At 42.1% G+C, this 23,266-nt stretch overlaps 1 protein-coding gene across 4 annotated transcripts in view; it reads left to right on the forward strand.

Moving 5' to 3' along the window:
- bsnb (bassoon (presynaptic cytomatrix protein) b) overlaps positions 1-23,266 on the forward strand; it is a 65,107-nt gene that overhangs the window by 14,737 nt on the left and 27,104 nt on the right. For all 4 annotated transcript variants that reach the window (XM_070959777.1, XM_070959779.1, XM_070959778.1 and 1 more), the window contains exon 3: positions 7,540-8,418. In XM_070959777.1, coding sequence (XP_070815878.1) covers positions 7,540-8,418 — 879 coding nt within the window. The remainder of the gene's footprint in view (positions 1-7,539; positions 8,419-23,266) is intronic.

A 23,266-nucleotide genomic window follows, 5' to 3' on the forward strand; every position in this document is an offset into this window, starting at 1 on the left:
ATTGATATCATACAGATAAAACACAAATATATTACAATTTAGATTGAAAGGTTTGATCATCTAAAAAGCATGCACATATAGTCAATACCTGAAATACCTTAAATTAAATGTAGAGATTTCCTGAACATTACAACAGCATGTGTTTTAAAAATGTGTCCTGAAAGTTTTTTTTTTTTTTTTTTACTGTAAATCCATTCACATAAATGGGAGACAGGAAACGTCTCACTGAACGTGTTCAGTTCACTAAATCATGTAGAAAATGTCAGTGTTTTGGTGACAGTGCCTCATGCTCTTGTAACTGAAAGGCCCAGTCTGCGCCTGCACCAGGCTGCAGTTGCAGACTGGGCCTTTAAGTGGACAAACAGTGTGAACTGGGTCAGGAATCCAGCTGAGACACTACATGCTGAATTTTGCATATACCAAAATATTTTGCAATGAGAACTGCCAGACACTAAATCTGGGACACCGGTTTAATTATTACACCATAACTCACTGCATTAAAAGTCCCAACCCTCTGTAGTCAGCTGGGCTGTGCTCTCCAGCAAGGAATGATGGGAATCATCACATCTTGTAAGGCTCTTTAAATATAGATGACGCACCTGAGTAACTTAAGTCCATCTTACCTTCTGCAATGCAATAAGTTAACTGTATGTGACACACATTATTTGTGTGTCAGTACAGCAGCATCCCTTTTACACCTTATGAGATAGTTTGAAGTTATTCGCTTGTGACAGTCTTATTTCTTAATACTCAATTTTTAGGCTTCCTATTCATATATTAGGACTGTACTATACAACTTTTCCTTTAGTTTGAGAATTCTTCATGAAGTCATTGCATAAGTTATATGTGTATATATGGCTGCTTATGCTGCAAAATATGTCCTATAGAATGCATTAACAAAAGCACACGCACAATCGAATGCAATCTAATAATTTGTGGTGGTGTATATTAGTATTTTGTTGGCACAGCACAAAATGCAGCCTTAAACATCTGTGGGGCCATTTTGATTGGATATTAAAAGTTGCACAAAGGCAGCAGCATATCTTTTGCAGGGATACAGTTTGCATTATTTGCTTTCCACTGTATGGGTGTTCATACATTGTGTCCATCTTCTGCATTATATGACAATATATAATGTTCTCCCCGACTCTGCACTACCCTCCAGAATCCTTGGTAACACCATGGCCCCCTGCTGCGCCTGACACTGCACCAGATCACCTGCCGAGAGACATTCAATAAACAGCATGAATAGAAGTTTAGCAGTGATTCATAATAAAATCCCATAATTTCTACTTGACAAAGGGAAAACAGTTTTATGTACTTGTGTAGCTGTCTTTAGGACCGACTGGATGTGAGTTAAGCAGAGGCAAGAAGAGACAAATTGAGAGAGGAACAGGGGGGAGAGAAAGAGAGAGGCACTGGGATGAATCTCAATTTCTTTCGGCCCAATTTGCAAGGAATTGATAAACCGCAGCATTCCAAGCATCCTGATCCCCAAACTGCAGTGCTCAGCTGCTGCACGCACTGCATGGTGATACCGCATTGTGATCTCCGAGAAGGAGCTTTTTTTCTGTGTCTGCATTCTAGTTTGGTTGAAGTTTGATTCTGTCTCTGAGAGCATTTCCTGGGGAATGATGGAGTGCACGATGTCTCACACCTGTCTACAAACGCACACAGGAGAGGAAGAAGTGGGAAACTTTGTGCACCTGTGTGATGTATGCAGTGTTGCATCTTTAAACATGTGTGAATGTGTATGTGTGTGTGTTTGTGTGTGTATGTGTTTGTATGTGAAGCAAAGATCCCTTCTAGCTCGCCCTTTAGCTGTCATTGCTTTTTCTTCTCCTCTTCACACTTGTAACTTAGGGGGTTATTCTGTGGTCACAGGGATGTTGTTCATGCCAGTGCTGCAAAAATGCTCAAACCCTTTACGAGATTGGAGTCTGCATTGAATTTATTTATTTACTTTAATTGTAATACATGGGCTGCATATGAGCGATTGATGTTTGCTGATGCTGTTACATTAATCATGTCTATGAACACAGTAGTTAAAGAAGGCTGAAAAGCCTGCGTTCAAAATGTAACCAAAGTAAATATGCTCAAGTACTAGCCATAAAGTACTTTAATGTGATGCTAATATGATTGACTTGCACATATCAGGACCCTGAAACCGAAGCTGCTAAGTGAAATTCATTGTGCTTAATTCTATTATTTATACTTGTGCTTTCCTCCTGTGGCAAGTTAAAATGTCTTCTGTGAAAAAGCTATGTATTGTTAGCATTTGAATGTTTTGGTTGCTTTCTACTTTTGAATAGTAGAAACTTCTAGAAATGCATCAGATTTAATCAACTCATGACAAGGGTTCACGGTTCAGTCTTGACCCTGGACGGATGAGGAAATAATCTCACCACAAGCACCATTTAGTCACTGATCTGGAGCTTTGGGTTCGTCATGCAATCGTAAAAAACTTTGAGCATCTATAATTCGACAACAAGCAGCCAATTTCCATTTGCTGATGAAGATATGAGATATGATTGAAACACCAGAACAGCGACTAAATGGACATTGTGGTGTGATTGTTTTCTCATTAACTTAAGACAGTTTTTTGTCTGCAATTCTGCATACTAGAGGCTGCATCCATCAGATAAGCAGGAGCATAAATACATTTCACTTCAAATGGCAGTCCTCAAGAAAAGTTCCAAATCCTCAGAAGAAAGAAAGAAAGAAAGAAAGAAAGAAAGAAAGAAAGAAAGAAATGAAACATTACAACAGTAACCCACACCAGAAAAAAAATAAATAAATAAATTGACTAACGTGACTTCTTGAAACAAACTTTATATATGACCTGACATCTGAAGAAGGAAGTTGTGATTGTGATTAATGTAATTTTTTCAGACATTTTACAGGACATACAATTAATCAATCAAGACAAGAACCCCCAAATTAATGGATGATTAAAAATAATTAGATGGAGCCCTAGTTGGTATGATTAATAGTATCAGATGTTACCCAAAAAAGCATAAAATTCAAAATGTAAATATGTGTGTGTGTATGTGTGTGTGTGTGTGTTTGCCAAGGATGCTTTGCTCTCATTATTTGATCCATATCCAAGTCTCTGTGGGCCCTTGCTGCTAAAAGGTTCTATTTCTGGCAGCAAGTCGTTGTTCTTCATGAAACCACGGTGCTCGAGCATCCTGTTGGCAGTGTTCTCGCAGAACTGTGGGCTCTGGTCCCGGCTCATGACCTTTGACGTGTATCATATCATTGAACACTCACACACACACACACACACACACACACACTCACACACACTCACAAACGCACACAAACCTCGCAAAGCTAATGCAGGAATTGGATCCGTGTGTGAAAGAAAGGCAGGATGAGGGCCATCAAAAATGTATACTTGAGATGGAGATGGGGAAGAGAGTTAGAGGGAGTGATGCGATGTGAGAGACGCAGATAAGAGGGGGGAATAAAGATGGGTGAAGGAGAGCAAGATGGAGGGTTACAACAGAGAACTGATAGAGAAGGAGGGCAGGAGACAGAGTGTGCAGTGCGCTTGTTTTTTGCTGATACAGATCAGATTTCATAAAGATCCACATGATTGCCTCATAACAAGGGGGACGCAGAGAGGAATGAGAAGGAGAGATGAGGCGGAGGCAAGCAGAGACACGATGAAATTGATAAATAGCTGCCTGCCCTCCCCGCAGCTGCTTTCTTTGTTTTTCCAGTTTGTTTTTTCCCCAATGGGCTTAATGTGATTATCCTAACTGTAATTTAGAATGAAAAAACAAAAAAAACAAAAACAAGGACAATAGTAATGATGGAAAGAGGAGTTCCTGTTTGTGACTTGGATTGGATGAAGCGTCCCATGGTGTGTTGTGCTCCAGTCTCGCCTTATTTCGCTGTCCACGTTACTCTGACCGTCCCCAGGGTTCACCTCTGCTGCCAGCTTCTCAGTTGCTCTGACTGACAGTGAAAGCCACGGCCTCACTGCTTATACTGAGGACTGGCTGGGACCCAAGTGCAAGGCTAAGATGCTGCTGAGCCGGTGACTTACTCTGTTCATACTGACTTACTGAATGACTGACCGACTGAATGACTGTGAGTGAGACACCCTGAGAAATACTGCAAGGCATTTAGAGTGCATCACTTTAAAGCTGCGAAATTTTGAATGAAAATATCGGGATGCTCACATCAGAGATTTTGGTTCGAGTATTTAAAAGAAAATGATATCTCACATCACATTTGTGATACCTCAGCATGAAAGATTAGCTTAACAGCAGGCTGAGAAACCGTTTTCACACTGAGCGCCACTGTTGGATGTGGTCAGAGGTGTGCTCTACTGCACCTGTTAAGTACACCCAACAGTGATGTCAACAGTGTGTCAGAGAGAACACCTGCACACCTGTACATCACTGCAGCAAGGTGAGAAATTAAACCAAACGGAGGTCAGCAAAAATTTGATTTAAGGTGGTGTTAAAGTTACTCTTTAATGAATGGTGGTTCCTTTCAACAAGAATTCAGCCATCCAGTAACCTAAGACCAACCTGAAAACCTCTTTCACTCACCTCGCTGAGAGTTTCGACTCTCCTGCACTTCAAGTTGTGCGCTTGTGGATGCACGATAGTCCTTCAGAGCAGTCATTGTCCTATGAGGGAAGACTGGCAGCGGCTGTGGTTTAGGCGTGATGACAGTGTGACTGTTCGTTCAAAAGCAGCTCCTAAAGATGTTAGCATAGATGCTGCTACAGAATCAGGTCAGGGTGCCTCTTAATCGAAAGAAGAGCAATGAAGGACTTTCTCAATGCCAAAGACGTTTTCTCCTCTCGACTGGCTTCAGTAAGAGTTTCGCACTCCCGTTAGATCGGATGGTTCATTGATCTGATTGGTTATCGAATCCAATCTTTGTTAAGTTATTTTGAAAGTGTCTGCCCTTTTCCAAACTGTTTCCATTGACGACTTTCCAGGTGGTTCTCTGGAACAAACTGTCTGATGTGTCACGTTACTGTTAATGGCGAGCCCCCCACCAACAGTGCTGGGTTGTGACACACACTGATCCCCATACACAATCATGACAAAAAGAACAGCTGTGAAATGATGAAGACATTTTTCTGAGAGTCACAGCCCTGAGACTTCTCTTTGTAAAATCTGAATTTGATCAATTCAGTCTAATAAGATTTTGAAAGTCGAGAAGAACTGCATCAGAAAACTGTTTTCTGACAATGAAATGGGGAGGTTTCTAAGTCTCTCTCCGACTAGTCGAGTGTTTCTCCAACCAGATGAAGCCGTCGTCAGTGAGCACGGCGATTCAGAGGTCTGGATCCAGCTGGACTGTACCAGTATGGTCTGACATGTGCTCCGTTGCACTTGTAGCCACACATAATGGTAATGTCAGGGCAGACTGAACACATCAAGCACATTTCTATATCACTTCATCACTTTTACCACTTGAGACCAGCTAAATTATCCTGGTTCCAGACTTCTGAATCACTACCCACATCTTAAGTTTCTCAGTGATTCAAATGGCAATAATTATTAATGAATAATGAAGTGTAACAAAGTGGCAGTTCAGTGTATTTATCATGCTACAGATAAATTAGATGTTATCAGCTGGGGTTAAGTTACTGTTCTAGCAGAGCTTCTTGTTAAAAGAAAAAGTCAAAGCACAGCAGTGAGTCAGCGCTTTGCAATATGTGGAGCAATACTACACTTTAGGTTCAGTGACTCATACTACTCTTGCTAAACTTGTCAAAAATGCAGCACTGTATTTAATAGTATATGGAACAATACTTTAGGCAGTCAATTTAAACCTAATTAAATCTAATTTAATCAGCATAAAATCACAATTACTAAAGCCAAACATATTTAAAGGACCTGTAACTGTGCACTTGACATTCATTTTCAATACTATCTGATTTGAATTAAATATGTACAAAAATTAAATTGTACTTCATAGGCAGTGGTTTGAGCAGTTCTAATAAACTACAAAATACAGGCTTTATAAGAATATTCAATCATCTTATTAGCATCATATTATACACATACATATTAGTTACATATAGTAACTCATAGTTCATGTGCATGTGTGCGTGTGCTGCTTGTGTGAGCTTGTGTGTGAATCAGTCTCCCATGGCCACAGGCTTGCAGAAACATGTGATTCCACAGCAGAAGTGAAGAGATCCTTCTGCATTTTCAGTCCAGGCTTTGGCAGCTCTCAGAATCCTAAAAACCCTCAGCTGAAGCCAAACCACAATCTTCTTGAGTCCACCTTTACAGACTGAAAGGGAATTTTTACCCAAAGGTAAAAAGGAAAACGCTTGCAGCCTGGCCTCCCACCTCGCTGTTTGTGCCTGAGACCAACCCAGCCCCAGCCCTCACACAACCTTTCTCTGGCTGCATTTATAATGCATTAAGGCATTATGTAATGACCACGAATCCAAGACAGCTACAATAGTGTGGCAGCTGTCAAAGCACCAGGATGCCAATTACCACATATGGCCATGTGCCATCACTAGGGCCTCTGTCTGACTTTCACCTTCTTATGTGCCTATATGGAGCAGAAAGAGAACGAGAAAGAAGACAGGAGAAGCAAACACATAAAGGAAATGACAACAGCAGGAGAAACGCAAGGAGAATGGTGGGAGGATTTTAATGAGAACGAGAACGTGTTGTGGAATGAGAGGGACTGTAAGAGAAACAAAAAAGCAAGAGACACAGAAAACAGGCGAGGGAAGATACAAAATCAGGGGCAGCCATGATTTATTGAAGACATCCAGAGTTCACTCCGTCTGTCACATTTATTTCCCACACATTTGTTTATGGGTAAATGATGTTTTCCAATAAATGCCCATGCGGAGTAACAGGGACACTTAAATCCTTCCTCAATGAGGTATTTTACATCATTCACAGTTATTCTTCATTCAGTCATTTTCCATACACAACGTTTTCCTTATTCAGAGCAGGCTGGAGGCTATCCCAGCATGCATTGGATGAGGGGAAGGGAAGGCAGCCAGGCCATCACATAAACAGACCAACACACTCATGTTCACACTCACACCCATGGGCAATTTGGAGTTCTTACTTCATGTTACATGCATCTTTTTGGACAGTGGAAAGAAAGTGGAGCATCAAGTAGAATCCCAGGGCAATGCAGGCTGAAGATACAAACACCACAACCAAGTTACTGCATCTTTTTTAAGGATATGGTGAATTCAGTTATTCACCAGTGTTTCTTATCATATGCCATAGCCCTGTTAGTTAAAGCCTTTTATCAAAGGAATAGTTTTGGAGACTATGCTTATCCGCTGTCTTGGTGAGAGTTGCATTAGCTGACTGATATCATTCTCATGTTTGTACACTAAATGTGACGCTAAGAACCGTAGCTGGTTATCTTAGCCTACCATGCAATCTGAAAACAAAGAACCAGACTAGACCTCAAGAAACCAAGACTTTAATTCCTGGTTATTCCTAGTCTGAAAGATGAAGACTAGATATTGTAGTTTATGGTCATTGTTTTCTTTTTTATCTCTTTCTTTCACAGGTTCAAGAATGGCTATGTCTGAACTGTCAGATGCAGAGAGCGCTGGGGATGGACATGACCACACCACGCTCCAAGAGTCAGCAACAGATACACTCTCCTTCTCATGCAGCCAAACCAGAACTTAAACTCGATCCTTCGACTCAGCCTGCACCCCAGACACAGACCCCTCCTCAGACACAGCCTACAGCACAGGCCCATCCAACGCAGGCCCATCCAACGCAGGCCCATCCAGCGCAGGCCCATCCAGCGCAGGCCCATCCAGCGCAGGCCCATCCAGCGCAGGCCCAGCCAGCACCGGGCCCTACCAAACAGACTGGTCCAGCTGGCCCAGGTCAGCAGCAAGCAAAGCTCCCTCTCGGGGTAGTCCCTCACCCAGGCATGGCCAAGGCCCCGTCCCAACCTGATCTGTCCCGCAGCTCTCCTGCACACCAACCCCACCACCCCCGCCAGGACCAGACTCGCAGTGCAGGAAGCTCCCCTTCACGACAACCCCCACCTCCAGAGCAGACTTTTGGGAAGTTGTTTGGCTTTGGTGCTTCGCTTCTTAACCAAGCCAGTACTCTCATATCTGAGACTACTCAGCCCCAACAACAGCCCCCAAAACCGGCCCCCAAACCGGGAGGACCTCCTGGGCCGGGGCCTGGGGCAGGTAAACCCTCAGGACCTCAACCTGCGCAACAAGGGCCTCGAGCCCCTGCTCCGCAACAACAACAGCCCACTCCTCCGGACTCTTCTAAATCCAAAGCTTGTTGTCCTCTCTGTAAGACAAATCTCAACATTGGCAACACAGCAGAACAACCCAACTACAACACCTGCACACAGTGCCACCATCAAGTGTGCAACATGTGTGGCTTCAATCCAACTCCACACCTAGTCGAGGTAAGACTCTGATTTGATCTCTTTGGCTGTAACAAAATGTCAGCTGGTCCGCGACGGCTTTCAGACCATGGATTTACTAAATGAAATGATTTATTGATGTGTTTCTGTGAAAAATGCTTTGTCATAGTGCAGTTGAATGGGTTGTGTTGTTATCTATTTGCGGTTGTCTTGGAGTAAATAGCTGCATTTTACAGAGGGTTCCTGTGCATATCAATCAAATATTTGGCTTCACATGCTGTCAAATGGCCAACATTTGCCTTTGTTTGCTCTGTCTGAGGTTATTCATGATCCACTGTTTGCATGTCAGTGCTGATTCTATTGTTTCTTGGCATTTTTTAGGAATGGTCCATTATTGTTTGCTCTCATTCGTTAACACAGAGGAATCAGCAAATTACTTAGAAATATTTAAAGCAAAGAGCTCATACAAAGGAAGTTTTATGCCCTGGTTGATATGGGCTTCATGCTCTTGTATGCACAATGCTTTATGTAAGCCTGTGAGAAGCTCTTCCTGTTTCTCCTGCCTTTCTCTCTCTCTCTCTGTGCTTCATAGTCAGGACCTGCTCTATTCTGCTCTGTCAGGGCCTTTCATGTCGTTAGCAGAGTGTAGTCCAGGCTGTGACTCACCTCATCAGTGTGCGCTGCCCTGAAGCTGCACAGAAATATATGACCAATCTACAGGAAACAGAGCCTTATCAAGTTCAATTTAATGGATAATCTTAGTATTGATTAGTCACATCCAGGGGTCAGCTGAGGGTATATTCCCCCCTTAAGTGGCCCCTTGTCCTCCCTCATCCTGTTGGTAAGAGCAGGGAGTTGCTGTGGCTTCCAGAGCCAGGCAATAACAGAGTTTAATTATGCAAATCAAGCCCAATTGAATGATAGCAGTAATAACAGGCTTTCTGCAGAGCGCCGGCTTTTTATGGGCAAGCCTTGTCTTCCCAGGCATCTGGTTGTCACAGGCACTAGCACAGGCCATTCATAGATCGCTATGGAAACAGAGAGATAATTTGTTTGTCAGGCGTCCCTTTCATGCTTGGCTGCTAAGACGCTGAGAGTCTACGAAAACTTTCAGACTGCCGCTGCTCCGTTTTCATGAGAGACTCCTGTTATTAGGTGTGTTGTGTTTCTCCTCCGCTGGCCACGGTCGGCAACTCAATCCAGCACTCGGTGCATTCTTTCCAAACCTGCGAACAGTTTTTGTTGTCAGTCCATGTGAGCTGGCAGGTTTGCTATCTCCAGAGTGGGTGAGAACCATTTGGACATGGTGTGAGGCTTTGTACTTTGAATCTAGGTTTCTCAGCTTGATTTCCTCAGCCTGTTTGGCACATTCTTCCTGCTCATCCTCTCCTAATCTCTCCGAACTCTTCTGTTTCTCTGTTTCTGCTTTTTTCCGTCTCTTCCTGTGTGTCGCAGGCAGAATTGTAATCACCACTCCCCGTTCTCATGAGGGTGTGGTCCGTTTGCTCATATGCCACAGTTCTGGTCTGATTAAGTATATCAATAAGAAGCCCTTTGAGTTTAATCTGTGCTGAATGGCTGAACAACTGGGGAATGACAGCTGTTGATTAAATGACCGATTAAATGAAATTGAATAGCTGGATATTCTATATTTTTGTTATCATCAACAAATATCAAGAAAAGACCACAACAAACATCATGTCGGCCCATTTCTCAATACTTTGTGACTTTTGTGCCCAGTCTGTGGCTCTCAGCGATTAGTTCTTACTGTAGATATAAATTTAAAAACAGGTCATGAATGTGTCCTTTCATTTTTTCAAAAGGCAAAATAATTTCCTAAAACAGCTGGACTCTATTTTTTTTTAGCAAATGTTACTCAAACAGAAGTGATGTTTTTGTTTGGGACTATTTTTAAATGCAGAGTTGTTGCTCTTGTGTAGTGGTTCTCACACTGAGGGGCATCGAGCCACTGCGGGGGGGCGTGGATGACCAGGAGGAAAATATGGAGCGAAACTCAGTTCAACAAAATAAACAAACAAGAGTTTTCTGATACTATTGTGTTGACCTTTATTTTTTAATGATTTTTTCAGCTTCTGAAGTCAGAAAAAGTCTTAGAACCACTACTCTAGTGAGTATTTACTACAGCAGGATGATGTATGTGGGAATAAAAATAAATTACAGCGCCCGTGATCATGTTAATGAATGAACATGTCACCCAGTACAACGGTTCAACAGCTCAGTTACATGTTTCTCATAAAGCTTAATGGTACAGAGGATTAAGATACACCAGACTCCGGCTACACAGACAATACTTCTTAGTATAGGATCATTGAATTGGTTTTGATATTGTCTTGGTATTGCTGATAATAAAAGACAGTGAAATACATAGATATGGATTTAGGGTAATCTGTTTGCAGAAATGTAGGATAATATTCAGTTATGTTTTCATAAGCTGGCTCTACCTTTTGCGTTTCTCACGGCCAACATAGGGGATTGTGAGACATAGGGCATTCTGTGTATATTCTATAAAGTTATATATTGGACAGAGTGGACAGAGACAATGAGAGGCAGACAGGAACGGGCAGGAAAAGGGTACGAACCGGTCATGCAGAATGTCCTTTAACAACTTGGCAAGGTGTTCCTGTTGTTGTTGTTGTTTTTACAGATTTCCATCAAAAATAAAACAACAAATCAGTTTTAGCTGAACTGATTATTCGTCTCCATCGATCCAAATGTTGACATGTTTTCCAGCTGCAAGAATAAACATTTTATAGGAAGCAAAGTCCTGCAATGTTGACAGCTGAGGAAAAGCTTCCACTAATAGAAAGTGACAATGGAAATGCAAATGAACTGCAATTATGTGGCATGGTAATTAAAGTAATTATAAAAACAATAGATGGTTAAGCTATCATGGCTATAGAAAGTGTTCACCTTGGACTTTTTCAGGTTTTATCTCGCTGAATCACAGAGGACGTAATCCTGGCATTGTGAAAATGGTAAATACATAAAACACATTTCTACAAATTGGCCTAAACTAATTAGAGATTTAAATCTAAAAATATTCAGTATCAAGCATTCACTGGCTTTGCTATGTCACACCCAAACCGTCACTCGTAATAGACATCCTGTAATGAAATTTTCTGTAACAGTACTTAGAGAGGATTTAAAAAAATGATCTGTAGCTTGTGAAAATCACAGAAATGCTGGAAAATATTCATGGAAATACATTTTGTGTCACCCCATGAGTGACACAATGCATAATTCATTCAGAACAAATTAGGCTGAGCTGTATCATGTTATAAAAAAATATTCAGCCCCTTTTTAACACTGCGAGGAGTGGACGAGCGGAGGAGGGGAGGGAAAGAGGTGATAGATTGAGCGGGAGGGAGACAGTGAGAAAGAGGGATAATGAGTGAGAGGAAGCCAACTGTTTGTTATGTTGCACAATATTTCACATCAATTAGTGCTGAAAGTCATGTGTGGCTCTGAGTAAAGAAGATGTCCTTGTTCTGGGACTGTTTCCTCCCCCATTATGCTTCTCAAGGAGATTAAAACCAACCATGTGTCATTGTCGTCTCCCCAGAGTTTGGATGTAAACAGAACCTAAAATGTTTTCACTGGAGTGTCGAGCTGCTAAATCTAGTTTACAGTACACTGCACGTCAATCGCAATTCCTGAGCTGCTCTGTCTTTCTTTCTGTCCCTCCGGCAGCACAAGCTACTACATCCATCCTCCAGCCATGCCTTAGCTGTGTCTTGACTGTAAATACAAATGGATGTGTGTTTGACATAATGCATTATGTTTCAGTTCCCAGCAGCCTCACTATAACATCATTCTCCCGTTGCCTGTTTTTCCATATGTCTAACATTTTGTTCCCACGGCCGGGCAGACGTACTGATCTGACTCTTTGTGTCCATTACTGCGATACAGAAGTGCGCCCTGTTTGTAATGAGACGGAGGCCCTGAGTGGATCATTAGCAAAAGCTCTGAATTTCTTACAGAACTGTAGAAAAAGTGTAGAGAAACAGAAAACATAGCTCATCAATAATTCAGTGAGGGAGAACATTATAAATAGTTCATGCAGTGTGGAGCAGTGAGAGAGCTGTGTTTGATTTCTCATGTCACATAAGGTCAGCGTGTGTGGATGCCTGTGTGTATGCGTGTGTGTGTGTTCTCTTTACTGCAGGTGGAGCAGGTTGCCTTTGAGATGTGTCAATCAGATATGATTTGTTAGAGAATAGAACACGTTTAAATTAACAAAAAGTCTACTTTTGGAGAACATGTTTGGGCCTCTCATATCAAACATACTCTTTAATTCTTCTCAGCAGTTTTACTTCGGCCTTTACTCACCTCTTCAGTGTAAACATGCCTTTTTATCTTCTAAATAAGACTCTCTTCCTCTAGAATATTAAGGTAGATCAGACAAACTTCAGTTTAATATCAGCATATCCCGGTTGTATGTCAGAGCAAAGGAAAGTTCAGCTGTGGTCTGTCCTGGCTCTGGTCCTTGGTCACAAAGATTTGCTCTGCCAGAAACAATACAGAGCTGAAATAAGGCCAGAGTTTAAATAGCTTGTTTACGTCAACATATTTACCTCCAAATTACTCATTATTTTACATTCTGTCTGCTATTTGCCCGCTCATTATATCCCAATAGACACCCATAGGACACACATATATGCACACACACAAAGGCACACACAGTCTCATTCTGTAATATGCTCAGCTGTGACAAAGCAATTACAGTCAGACTCTGTGCAAAGAAAGACCTTTTAACAGGCTGTAACACTGTCTGCTGTAACTATATATTGGCTCACTTCTGTGCCGTTAGCACATGATGAAATCTTGATAATGAGAAATCGCAGATAAGTCATAGTGCAGCACAAACTTCACCCTTTAAAAGCGATGCTTGATTTTGAAACACAATGTTTACTCAGCTGAGAATCGCTTATACCCAGCAGATACACACAGATTAAATCCACATCTTAAATTGTAGTAATTCTAGATGGAAACTCCATTAATTTCTATTTTTTATTCAATACAAATTGCTCAAGACTACAGTGTCCTTGAGGACGCACTCAACAGACAGTAAACATATGTAGAACATGTAGTATTTGGGAATGTGTCAGAGCTCTGCAGGAACACAGTTGCTGCTCTCACGCGGAGCCACAGTATAGATGAACATGTCATTCTCATTCTCAAACATGCTGAAAGTGTTTTCTGAAGGTTGGCACCAGCCTGTGTCTCCCTCAGGAGTCCCATCCAAAGCCAGATGGCTGCCGGCATCATGCATCCTAGCCTGCCGTGCTCAGCCTGGCTGCTCCCAAAGTGATGATGGTACACCATCACAGATTCAGACACCCACCCGGCCTCAATCAGCTGCTTGCCACCTTTTAATTCTTCCATATTCCTCTGAGCTGCATGTACTATGTGCTTATAGACGCCAGCACACACATCACGAATCACACGCCCACATGCATCTTACACATGCTGCACATGCCAGGATGCATTCACGCCCACTGAAACACATTTCTGGGAACTACTAGATTACATATCGTGGGGCTTCAGCAATATTAGAAAGAATGCAATGTTTGTCAAAAATGAGTGTGTTAGGTTATTTTTCCCACACAGGAATGGTTTTGTTTGTAGACTACTAATAATAACACAATTAAATTACAACAGTCAGACACAAATAACTGATAAAGAACAAGTTAATAAATAGAGTCATTTGATTCCAAATGAAGACATATTTTTGTGATTTTACTTATTTCAACAATCTCAACTCAACATCATTGAGTTAAGCCCTGACACCATTTTCAAATGCTAATGGCAGCATCTGGTACTTGTAAAGTAAGACGTTTTTCCAGCTTTGCGAACACCCACATACACATTCACATACAGTATGGACACCCCCACACATCACTGTACTTCACTCTCCCGTTCTCCTATTTCAAATGTATTAAATGAGTGTACTCACCTCACTGTAAAACTGCCAGTATGCCGAAAGCAGAGAGGAAATATTTAATTGTGGCTTGCCTTATTTTATTTCATCTACAGTGTTTTTGCAGCTCTCCCACATTATACAGATGTATGTGATGTGCAATGTCCCCTTTGACATTGTGTAATGTGACACTGTGCTTGTTTTGTCCTCTTGTCTCTCTTGTTTCAGTTGTCGTTCAGGATGTATCTACACGCGCACCCGCTTTCTCTTTGCACGTTTCAGTGCTCCTCTCCCTCCGTTTGCATTCCTCTTACTCCTGTCTACGTGCCTTAGTAGGAGACCGCTTGCTGTTGACACATTGATTGAATTGGCAATTACTTCTGGTTGAATCACTTGCAGTTGACATTGCAACACGGGTACTCAGCCCTCTTGATTCAGTCTGCGCTCTGTTGATTTAGCAGCAGCAGCGGGCGAGCATTTTAAAACCCCTGCAATAAGACAGAGTATTTATAAGAGGTGATACAGACACAAACAAAAAGAGACAGAGACAGAGAGAAGGATGTGTGTGTGTGTGTGTGTGTGTGTGTGTGTGTGTGTGTGTGTGTGTGTGTGTGTGTGTGTGTGTGTGTGTTTGGGGGAGTCTCGTAGAAGGAGCTAATAGTTGAGAGTGTTTCTAATCCATGTTGAGGGAGCGTAGTGATCCCCTTGAGTACGGTGCTTAACCCCAACACACCACTGTAAAGATCCACCCACACAAATAAGTGCCATCAGAGAATAGTAAGCCTTGTTGGATGATTAAACTGAGACAATGCCAGTTTGACTTTGTCTGATAAATAAATTAGCGTGGAAGAGACTGTAGCGGTGAAACAAAGCTTTTCCACCCAAATCCTGTGTGTTTTTAATAAGGCGGCACATCCTCAGCACGCTCACTGATAAAGCTGAGCGTGTGCCTGTGCTGCGGTAGACAGGAAGATGATGTGTGATGTAAAGCAATGACTGCTTCCTGTTGAGATTATGGAGCACCCAGCACAGATGGCTCGCTGGTTTGGAGGCTTAAATGCCACTCACTCTCATCTCTGGGACCTTTGTGTTTGGCTGCCGGCTCTGTTCTCAGACTGACCTGGAGTTTTATACACTTTGTCTAAACTCTGTATGTCGCAGAGATCCAGGGCAAAGCTCTCAAAACTGCTCTTACAGTCTTTTTTATGCTTTTTAAGATTTTTTACATTTTGTTGCCAGATTATTCTAAACCTGAGGATGACTGGAAGAAGAAAATCTACAAAGACTAGCACCTTTTGACGCTGGGATTGCATCATATATACCTTATTCTGCTTAGCTCTTGTGCACCACAAGTACTCATTTTTCATGTGATGTCTTTGAGGTCAACCTCGACCTGTTCCAAGCCCTGCCTGCACCAGCAGCAGTATCAGCCCTTTTGATGAATGACTATCCAGGAGCACAGTGACCATATTGAACTTGAATTACTCCTCCAGTCCTTTTCTGTGGTTCTATCTTCAAATGCCCTTCCTCTCCCACCTTGTGAGGGAATGTGCTCTGAAGCCTACACAGGACCTCAGCATTGGCTAAATCACCTCTTCAGGACTCATAATCTTCAAGGCCTGGTGGCTATGCTAACGAGCTTTAGCGATGCTCAGGGGCCTCTGGCATGGCTGCGCTATCCTCGCTGTCAGACCCACAGAGGTGGGGCGGAGCAGTCCTCCCACCCCTGCTACTGGGCCCTCCTGTCTCAACACATCACTTCACCCGCCTCATCGGTGCTCCTGCTCTCTCTTCTCCGCAGCACCTCAGGCATGCAGCTACTCCCTAATGCTGGCATTAGGAAAGAAGGAGGGGTTTAGTTGAGTGTGCACTATGCTTACAGGCTGCAAATACTAAAAGGCTGGCAACACAAATGTGAGATTATGGAACGGAGACATGCAGTTGTATGTCAGGGGAACAAAAAAAACACACACACACACACAGCCAGATAGAGGGAGAGCTATAATGAAAGGGAGCAGGAGATTGAGAGACAAAATGAAAGAGATAAAGCTCACTGATCGCTCAGATATTACAGTTAACCCCTTGCTAATCTTCTCAGTGCTGCAGCTGTCAGGCAGCAGTGGAGATGACAAGATCAGTGAGTGAGGGTCTGGAGGCCTGACCACCTATAACAACAGAAGCAAAAGAAGCACGAGGACCATGACTCTCAGCCAGAGAGACATTCCTCCCACTGCCTCCATTAGTGAGGACACTGGGGCTGGGGGGGTGCGGCACAACAGCTAAAGGAAGGCTAATAGTTCCTAATGGGTTCACTTGGTCACTGTCATTTACCTGCAATCTTATCAACACCTTCCTTCATAAATTAACCTATAAAGGGTTTTTATCTCAAATAAATGGTTTCTTTAAAAAAAAAAAGATGGATTAGTGATCACTGTGCCTTCATCCCAGTTATTGTACAAAATGATGCAGCAGAGATGCCTGATCAGTCTACTGTACTTCATAATAATGTACTGAACTTTCTTATCTCTCCTGAGAATCCCTCACTCACAGCTCACCACAGGGGCTGCCACCTTTTCCATCCTTCCATTAACAGCTCCAAAACGAGTGCATTACAAGGATGTGAAATGAAATGTATTTCCTGTGGACATGTCAGCCTGTTAGATGCCCTCAGCAGCATTCATACAGTTAATGATATCAGTCGTAAGCCATGTTTCTGTGTAGACAAGTTGTTAGATTAAGACATTAACAAATGATTGTGAGACAACGTGTGAGACAGACTCGAAGTGGCAGTCAGTTTATCCTTAAATATACTTTTTCTTGAGGAAATTGCATCGCGTGTCAAATTTTTACTGTCTTTTAAGGCCCAAATCAACAATGAGCAAATTTATAGCTGCTTGGTTATTTTGCATGAGAGATTTCTGTTTTTGTGTTTTTGTATGTTCTCCTCTCAGTGGTTTGAAGTGGGCGGAACCCAGTTTAAAACTGTGATGTCACACATTTCTGTGCACCAATCAGGAATTAGCAACATGTGGATCGTATGTGATGACAGTTGTGGGTTGCTTGCTTACGTTGCCAGGCCACCGTCAATCAAATCTGATCAAACCACACCAACCAACAGTCCCGATGACATTAGCGTGTGTTGAATGCTTAAATAACACTTTTTCTCCAAATATTGGCTTTGATTGTTTTGTATTTAATATTTAAAATTATAGAGAAATGTTTGTTTTTTGACCTTTTTTGGGGCTTTAAAGAATGTTCATATTCTTTAAGACAGGTCACTTTCTTTTTAATGTAAGTCACACATCTGTTGTAGGTATAAATTTTAGTTCATTTCAAGTTCTTTGCTTAACATGTATCCCATAAAATACTTTATTTTTAGACTGAGTCCCATGCTGCCCCACACACTTGCTAATCAAGTTAAAACATGTACGATTTGTATGTCTGCCATGAACAATGTGTGTGAAAGACAGGTGCAGCATCAGTAGACATATATTTTTGCGGGACTTGTTCCAGTAAAGCAGTGATGTGACTAGACGCTGTTGATAGGTTGCAGCTTGCGCGGGAGTGTTAGAAACTCATCTAAAATGAAACAGGGCTGAGGAGACAGCCTGATTAACTTGTCCTGAGGACAGACATATGCGGCGAGACACATGACTTGTTTTGGCTCGGCAGCAAACCACAGTGTAAAATAGGTTTGTTTGGCTGCATCTTGATTAACATTTGTGAAACAGATGTATGTTCTGAGGTCCGACTTTTGTTTTTGCCACTGCTTTTATTCTGGTTTTGCCTCAGACGAGTATAGCAAAACAGACATCGGGCTGATTAATCTTCCCGTGAGTGAGCAGATTACCCGTGGCATCACCCATCGTCTGTATGATGCTGCACACAAACTATATTGTTGTTGACGAGCGCATACGTCTGTCTTAATCTCATTCAGCCACAGTGGAATCCTGTGTCTTATTATCTTGCTGACATTAAGCCTGTGTGCTGATTAAAGCCCAAAAAGGTGGAGAACAGCGGATGAGTCAGGAAATATGACTGCACAATGAAGGAGGTAGGCTGTGTAGGAAGGTGAAAATAAGACACATCAAAAACTGACTGCATTAGACAGTTTGACCACAGTGAGAGACGCACTGGCTAAACGAAGCTGAGCTGTATGTTACCACTCTGGGTGGTTTTTAAGAAAGACTGCAGAGGGATAAACAGTTCACGCAGTTTGAATGTTCTCAGGGCAAATTAGCAGAGCTGTGTGAAAAGGCTTCCCAGAAAATAAAAAAATAAAGATAGCTAAGGAAACGGTTAAATACCACCCATTGCCTTTAGAGCAGCTTCAGTTGTCCTTTAAAATGCAGTCTTACAAGTCCTGTAGTGTGTGAAGTGGGATATTGGATTGTTCTTGTCCTCTAGAGAAGATTTGACTTCTTTGAGGGATGAAGGAGGTGGATCCACATCTCCCTTAAAGATTCAGTCATATTTAGACATGGTGGAGGCGATGGATTAGGGTAATTACCTCATATACCTGCTATATGATGGTAGTTTGCTAATGATCATTGTTCTGAATTTGGACTGCTCTTGGGTTGTTTTAAGTGTTTCTAAGATGACATATAGAATTGTGAATGTTATTCAGAATTTTTAAATTGCGTATGTTTCATTTAGACTTGTTTGTCTTGTAGTTCGTCCAATTGTTATTGCTGCCTAGCTGAGCCATAACATTAGTGATAAAGAGATTTTTAATGACAATAAAGCTTTGAAATGAAGGTTAAATGAAGGAAAATTAAGGTGTACCATATACTATATGATTCTTGATGATTTTTTTCCTGTGCTAATGTAACAAACCACGTGCTTTTAGGTCATCTCATGGCTTCCTCTAAATGTAAACCTGCCCACATGTAGCAGAGAGCTTAGAAATATCATTCACCAGTCTGTGTCTGAGCCACACTTACTTCACAGAGAAGATGTGTGGTTAGAAAAATGCTTTGCCATGAAATGATCCTGTGGGATCACTTGGATGTCTTGGTACTTTTCACAGTGTCTTATTTTTGTATTGAGGGCCCCCGACTGAGGCACGACAGTCTCAATGTGATCGTCCCCTGTACGCTGGGGAAAGAGGGGGCACCTGTTGCCCCCGTTGAAACAAACAGAAACAGACAGATTAAGTAAATAAAGAGCCGAGAACGCGACCTGACCCTGTGCTACCCAGGCCTCGGAGGAACAGCAGAGACACACGCTTAATGGCAGATGACACGCTGTTGTGCTGCTGCAACACACTCCGCTGGAGAAAAAAGTTATTTCACGTGTACACCGCCGCTGTTTTCAGAACATTAATCTTCTACTGTATACGCTTTGCTAATGTGCCTGTTTGTGCACATTAGTCACGTAATAATCAAGTAAAGGATATGGTTAGCTTTTAAGGTGAGCTTCAATCATTTTTCTATGCCAAAAACAATTAAAACAAACAAGCATTAGTTCTTTTCAGACATGCTAGCAGCATCACTTTATGGATGAGAATATAGTTTGGCTGGTCAGTCCGTCCATTTTTGAACTTGTCATTTAGCACCATCATCGGGTCAAATTCTCCATTTATCCAGTACTTATCCAGTACCTTGTAAGGACATTCCCGTCAGCCTCAGCTGTACTTCATGTTTTGTGCTAAGCACAAAACATAGCTAAAAGCTAACATTAGCATTTAGCTCAAAGCCCCACTCTTTCTAAGTACATGGCTGTAGACTCTTAGTCCTGCTAAAACTGTCTGGAATGAATTTCATTCCATGTAAGGTTGCACAGTAATGTAGTTCATCTTTTTGTTTCTGTCTGTTTTTGCACAAAATGTGCGGTGAGGTCGATTACAGCTGGACGCAGGTTGAGCTGGGATGTGTTGAGGCCTGTTCGCTGTACTTAAAGCAGAATTTGCTTTTCTTTGGAAATTCAGCTTACATATCACGATTCTACATGTAGAACCTGCTGAGGAGGAGCCTGCAAAGCCTCCCACAATCATGTCAACTTATCTGTCTTGTATTTTACTTTAGGGACTACTGTAGTTTTTAATAGAATTGGATTATTTAAAAATCTGAATAGATATTCGCGGGCCAAGATTCTTCGTGCTTTGGATGTGACTTTGTTCAGATTGATATGATATTATTCTAATGAAAATAATCCCAGTGACTTCTCAGAAAATCGGCTTGTCCACCTGCAGGTTGGCCTATTGAACATGCCGCTGCAAACAAGAGACTCTGAGGTGAAGAAGGAGTGGTATTTATTCAGAACAGTGCAGACTCTATATCCTGCCCTGCAAAACTCATTGTGAGAATGACCTACTATATGTTGTATATTCATTTTGTATGCACTGGATGGAGCTTTGTATGAGTGACTGTGGCTGTAGTTGAGTCCTGCTTGCTCAGTAGATGATCCTTCATTTCCTCTCTAATCCACAGGCCTGACCACGTGTCCCCATTGAAGGAGTCCCAGGGGATTGACCTATATACCTGCTGACTCTTACTGACCTGTCACAGCCGTGGTGTGGCGTGGCACAGCCTGGCACACTGCTGTGACATGTGCTCGCTCACGCTTTGCACTGCGCACTTGGTAGTCTCAAAATACTGTTCATTCAGGCTGTGCATAATAGAAATGGATACAGTGGTATAAAGGGCTCTAATAGATCTTTGATAGAGTCACCTGCTCTGCTGATCTTTGATTCTTTTTGTGAATATTACTGCACTGAAACAGGATTGAATACAGTGAGTACAGTTTTTATAGTGGGCTTTATAGTAAACTTCTGCTACTGCTGCTTATTTGTTTACATTGCTTTACATGCAGGGTGTGTCTGTGTTCTTTTGCTCCTTTGCTGGTATTAAACGTGTGTGTCTCTATGTGTCTGGGCACCAAACTGTGGGTGACATATTTCCCCACTCACCCCATTCTCACCTGCTTGGCAGTATGCCCCTGTGCACGTGGTAGTTAATAATTCACACTGACCCTCTGCTCCCCTGACCTTCACTTGTTACGAATTAATTATGACCTCCTCTGTCGTACGCCTCATTAATCTCTGTAGGACTCATTTGAAGGATTATAATGATGATTTCTGCCTTTGTTAGTATATAGTTTTCCTTTTTGTTCCTGCTCTGAAGGTTGACATGGCCATCGCTTTTGTTGCGAGTTGTCAGAAACAATTTACATTCAGGTAATGACTGAGACTGTTTTGATGGGGGAGATGTAAAAGCTACTGCTGAATTATAGGGAGGGTACACAAAGTTTGACATTCAGAAGTGTAACTTTGTGAGAGAGGATTACACATGGTGCGTGACTGTGTTGCTGCATGCAAATGTTTAATATCCCCATGCACTGCTGTCACGTTCCCATTTGCTCACTTTCCTCCCAGAAAGTCTGCAGCTGTCTCTCTAACATTGCCTCAGTTTTCTTTTACATGGGTGATTTGTGCTGTGAGCATGAAGACCACCACTTAGTGGGAAGTGATCTTCCTTCCTGTTAATAAACACCTAAAATATTATATCTCTGTGAGGTATGTGACAGCATTTAATGACAGCTGACATTTCTTGCTCACAGCTTGTGGTCTGGTTCCTGGCAGAGAAACCATGCGGGGGACAGACTCTTGCTGTGAGTTGACTGACAGTGAGAGGAGAATACTGAGGTTGTGTACGTTACACACAGTATGTCGGCTTGCACATGTGTTCGTACACTTTGCTGAGTAGCGTATTAAAATACACCGGTGTGGGTGTGTGTGTGTGTGTGTCGGAAATAAAATGTGGGTGTGACTGTCACCACCAGTACTGCAGGAGACTGGAGCTAAGACAATATTAGAAAGGCTGGTGTTAAACATGCGGCCTACTCCAGGTGCAATATTTAGCAGGCTGCTTGAATCTGACTCTGTGTTTGTTTTTCTGTTCTGTGCGTTCATGTTGCTGTGTGGGTGTGTATGCTCCCACGGGGCTCCATACCGCTCAATGAAATTCTGCACTCTCTGGCTCCCTCCATGGGTAGGAAGCGGTAAAGCCTTCCATCATATTCTTGCCTCACCCGCAGTTTGACTCTGCAGGTCTGTTATCTGAGCATGTTTCTTGTAAACATTACTTTTGTGCGTTTTGGCCTTTATTTCATGGTTGCAGCTAAAAATAAAAGAGAGAAAAGTCTGCAGCTTATGTCCAGGTGAGCTGTTGAGCAGTGTGACCTTTTGTTAAGTCCTGAAGAGAAAAAGATGGGATGTGCAGTATAGTTTTTTTTTTCAAAGGAAGATCACAGAGTCCACTGGGAGCATTCTTACTGTAGTGATCTCTCCCTGAAGAAAACACTTTCAGGTCGTCACCTCTTCTCATCCAAAGACAGACTGCATAGCTGCATTTCAGCCAGTCTCTGACCCACCTGGAGTTTCAAGTCAATGCAAAAATAAATCAGTAACTACTTCAGTATTATTCAAAAGAAAGAAATAAAGACAAATGAGGTGCACAAGATCAAACACTGAATTGCCTTTGATTACCATACTGTAGTAGATTTAACAAGAGGCAGTTAACATGGCTAACATGTCGCTGGAGCAAATAAATAACTGTGCAGTATGTAACAGTGTGCAGACAAAGTTAAGGACGAGCTGGTGACCATAGCAGAACGTTTAGCTGCTAAAGATATTTCCATTATCATTCCAGAGCTAAAAGGAGAGAAACTTAAATTTGACAGGTGGCCCAACTGCAAATTAATTCTAAATTTGCTTTTGTTTTTGCCCCCAAGTGGCCAAAAGAATAAAATTGTTATTATACAACCCTGATTCTATAAAACTTGGGACACTGTGTAAAATAAAGATAAAAACAGAATTCAGTCACTTGAAAACAAACTGTGTTTACCGACAACAGCTTTACAAAGTGTTCCTGAGCCCATGTATTCATACCCTTTATACAATCATGTGTTCACAAAGTGATGAACCTCGCTCCATTCTTACTTGTGAAT

This window comes from Chaetodon trifascialis, chromosome 3 (assembly GCF_039877785.1).
Source record: "Chaetodon trifascialis isolate fChaTrf1 chromosome 3, fChaTrf1.hap1, whole genome shotgun sequence".
Lineage (NCBI taxonomy): Eukaryota > Metazoa > Chordata > Actinopteri > Chaetodontiformes > Chaetodontidae > Chaetodon > Chaetodon trifascialis.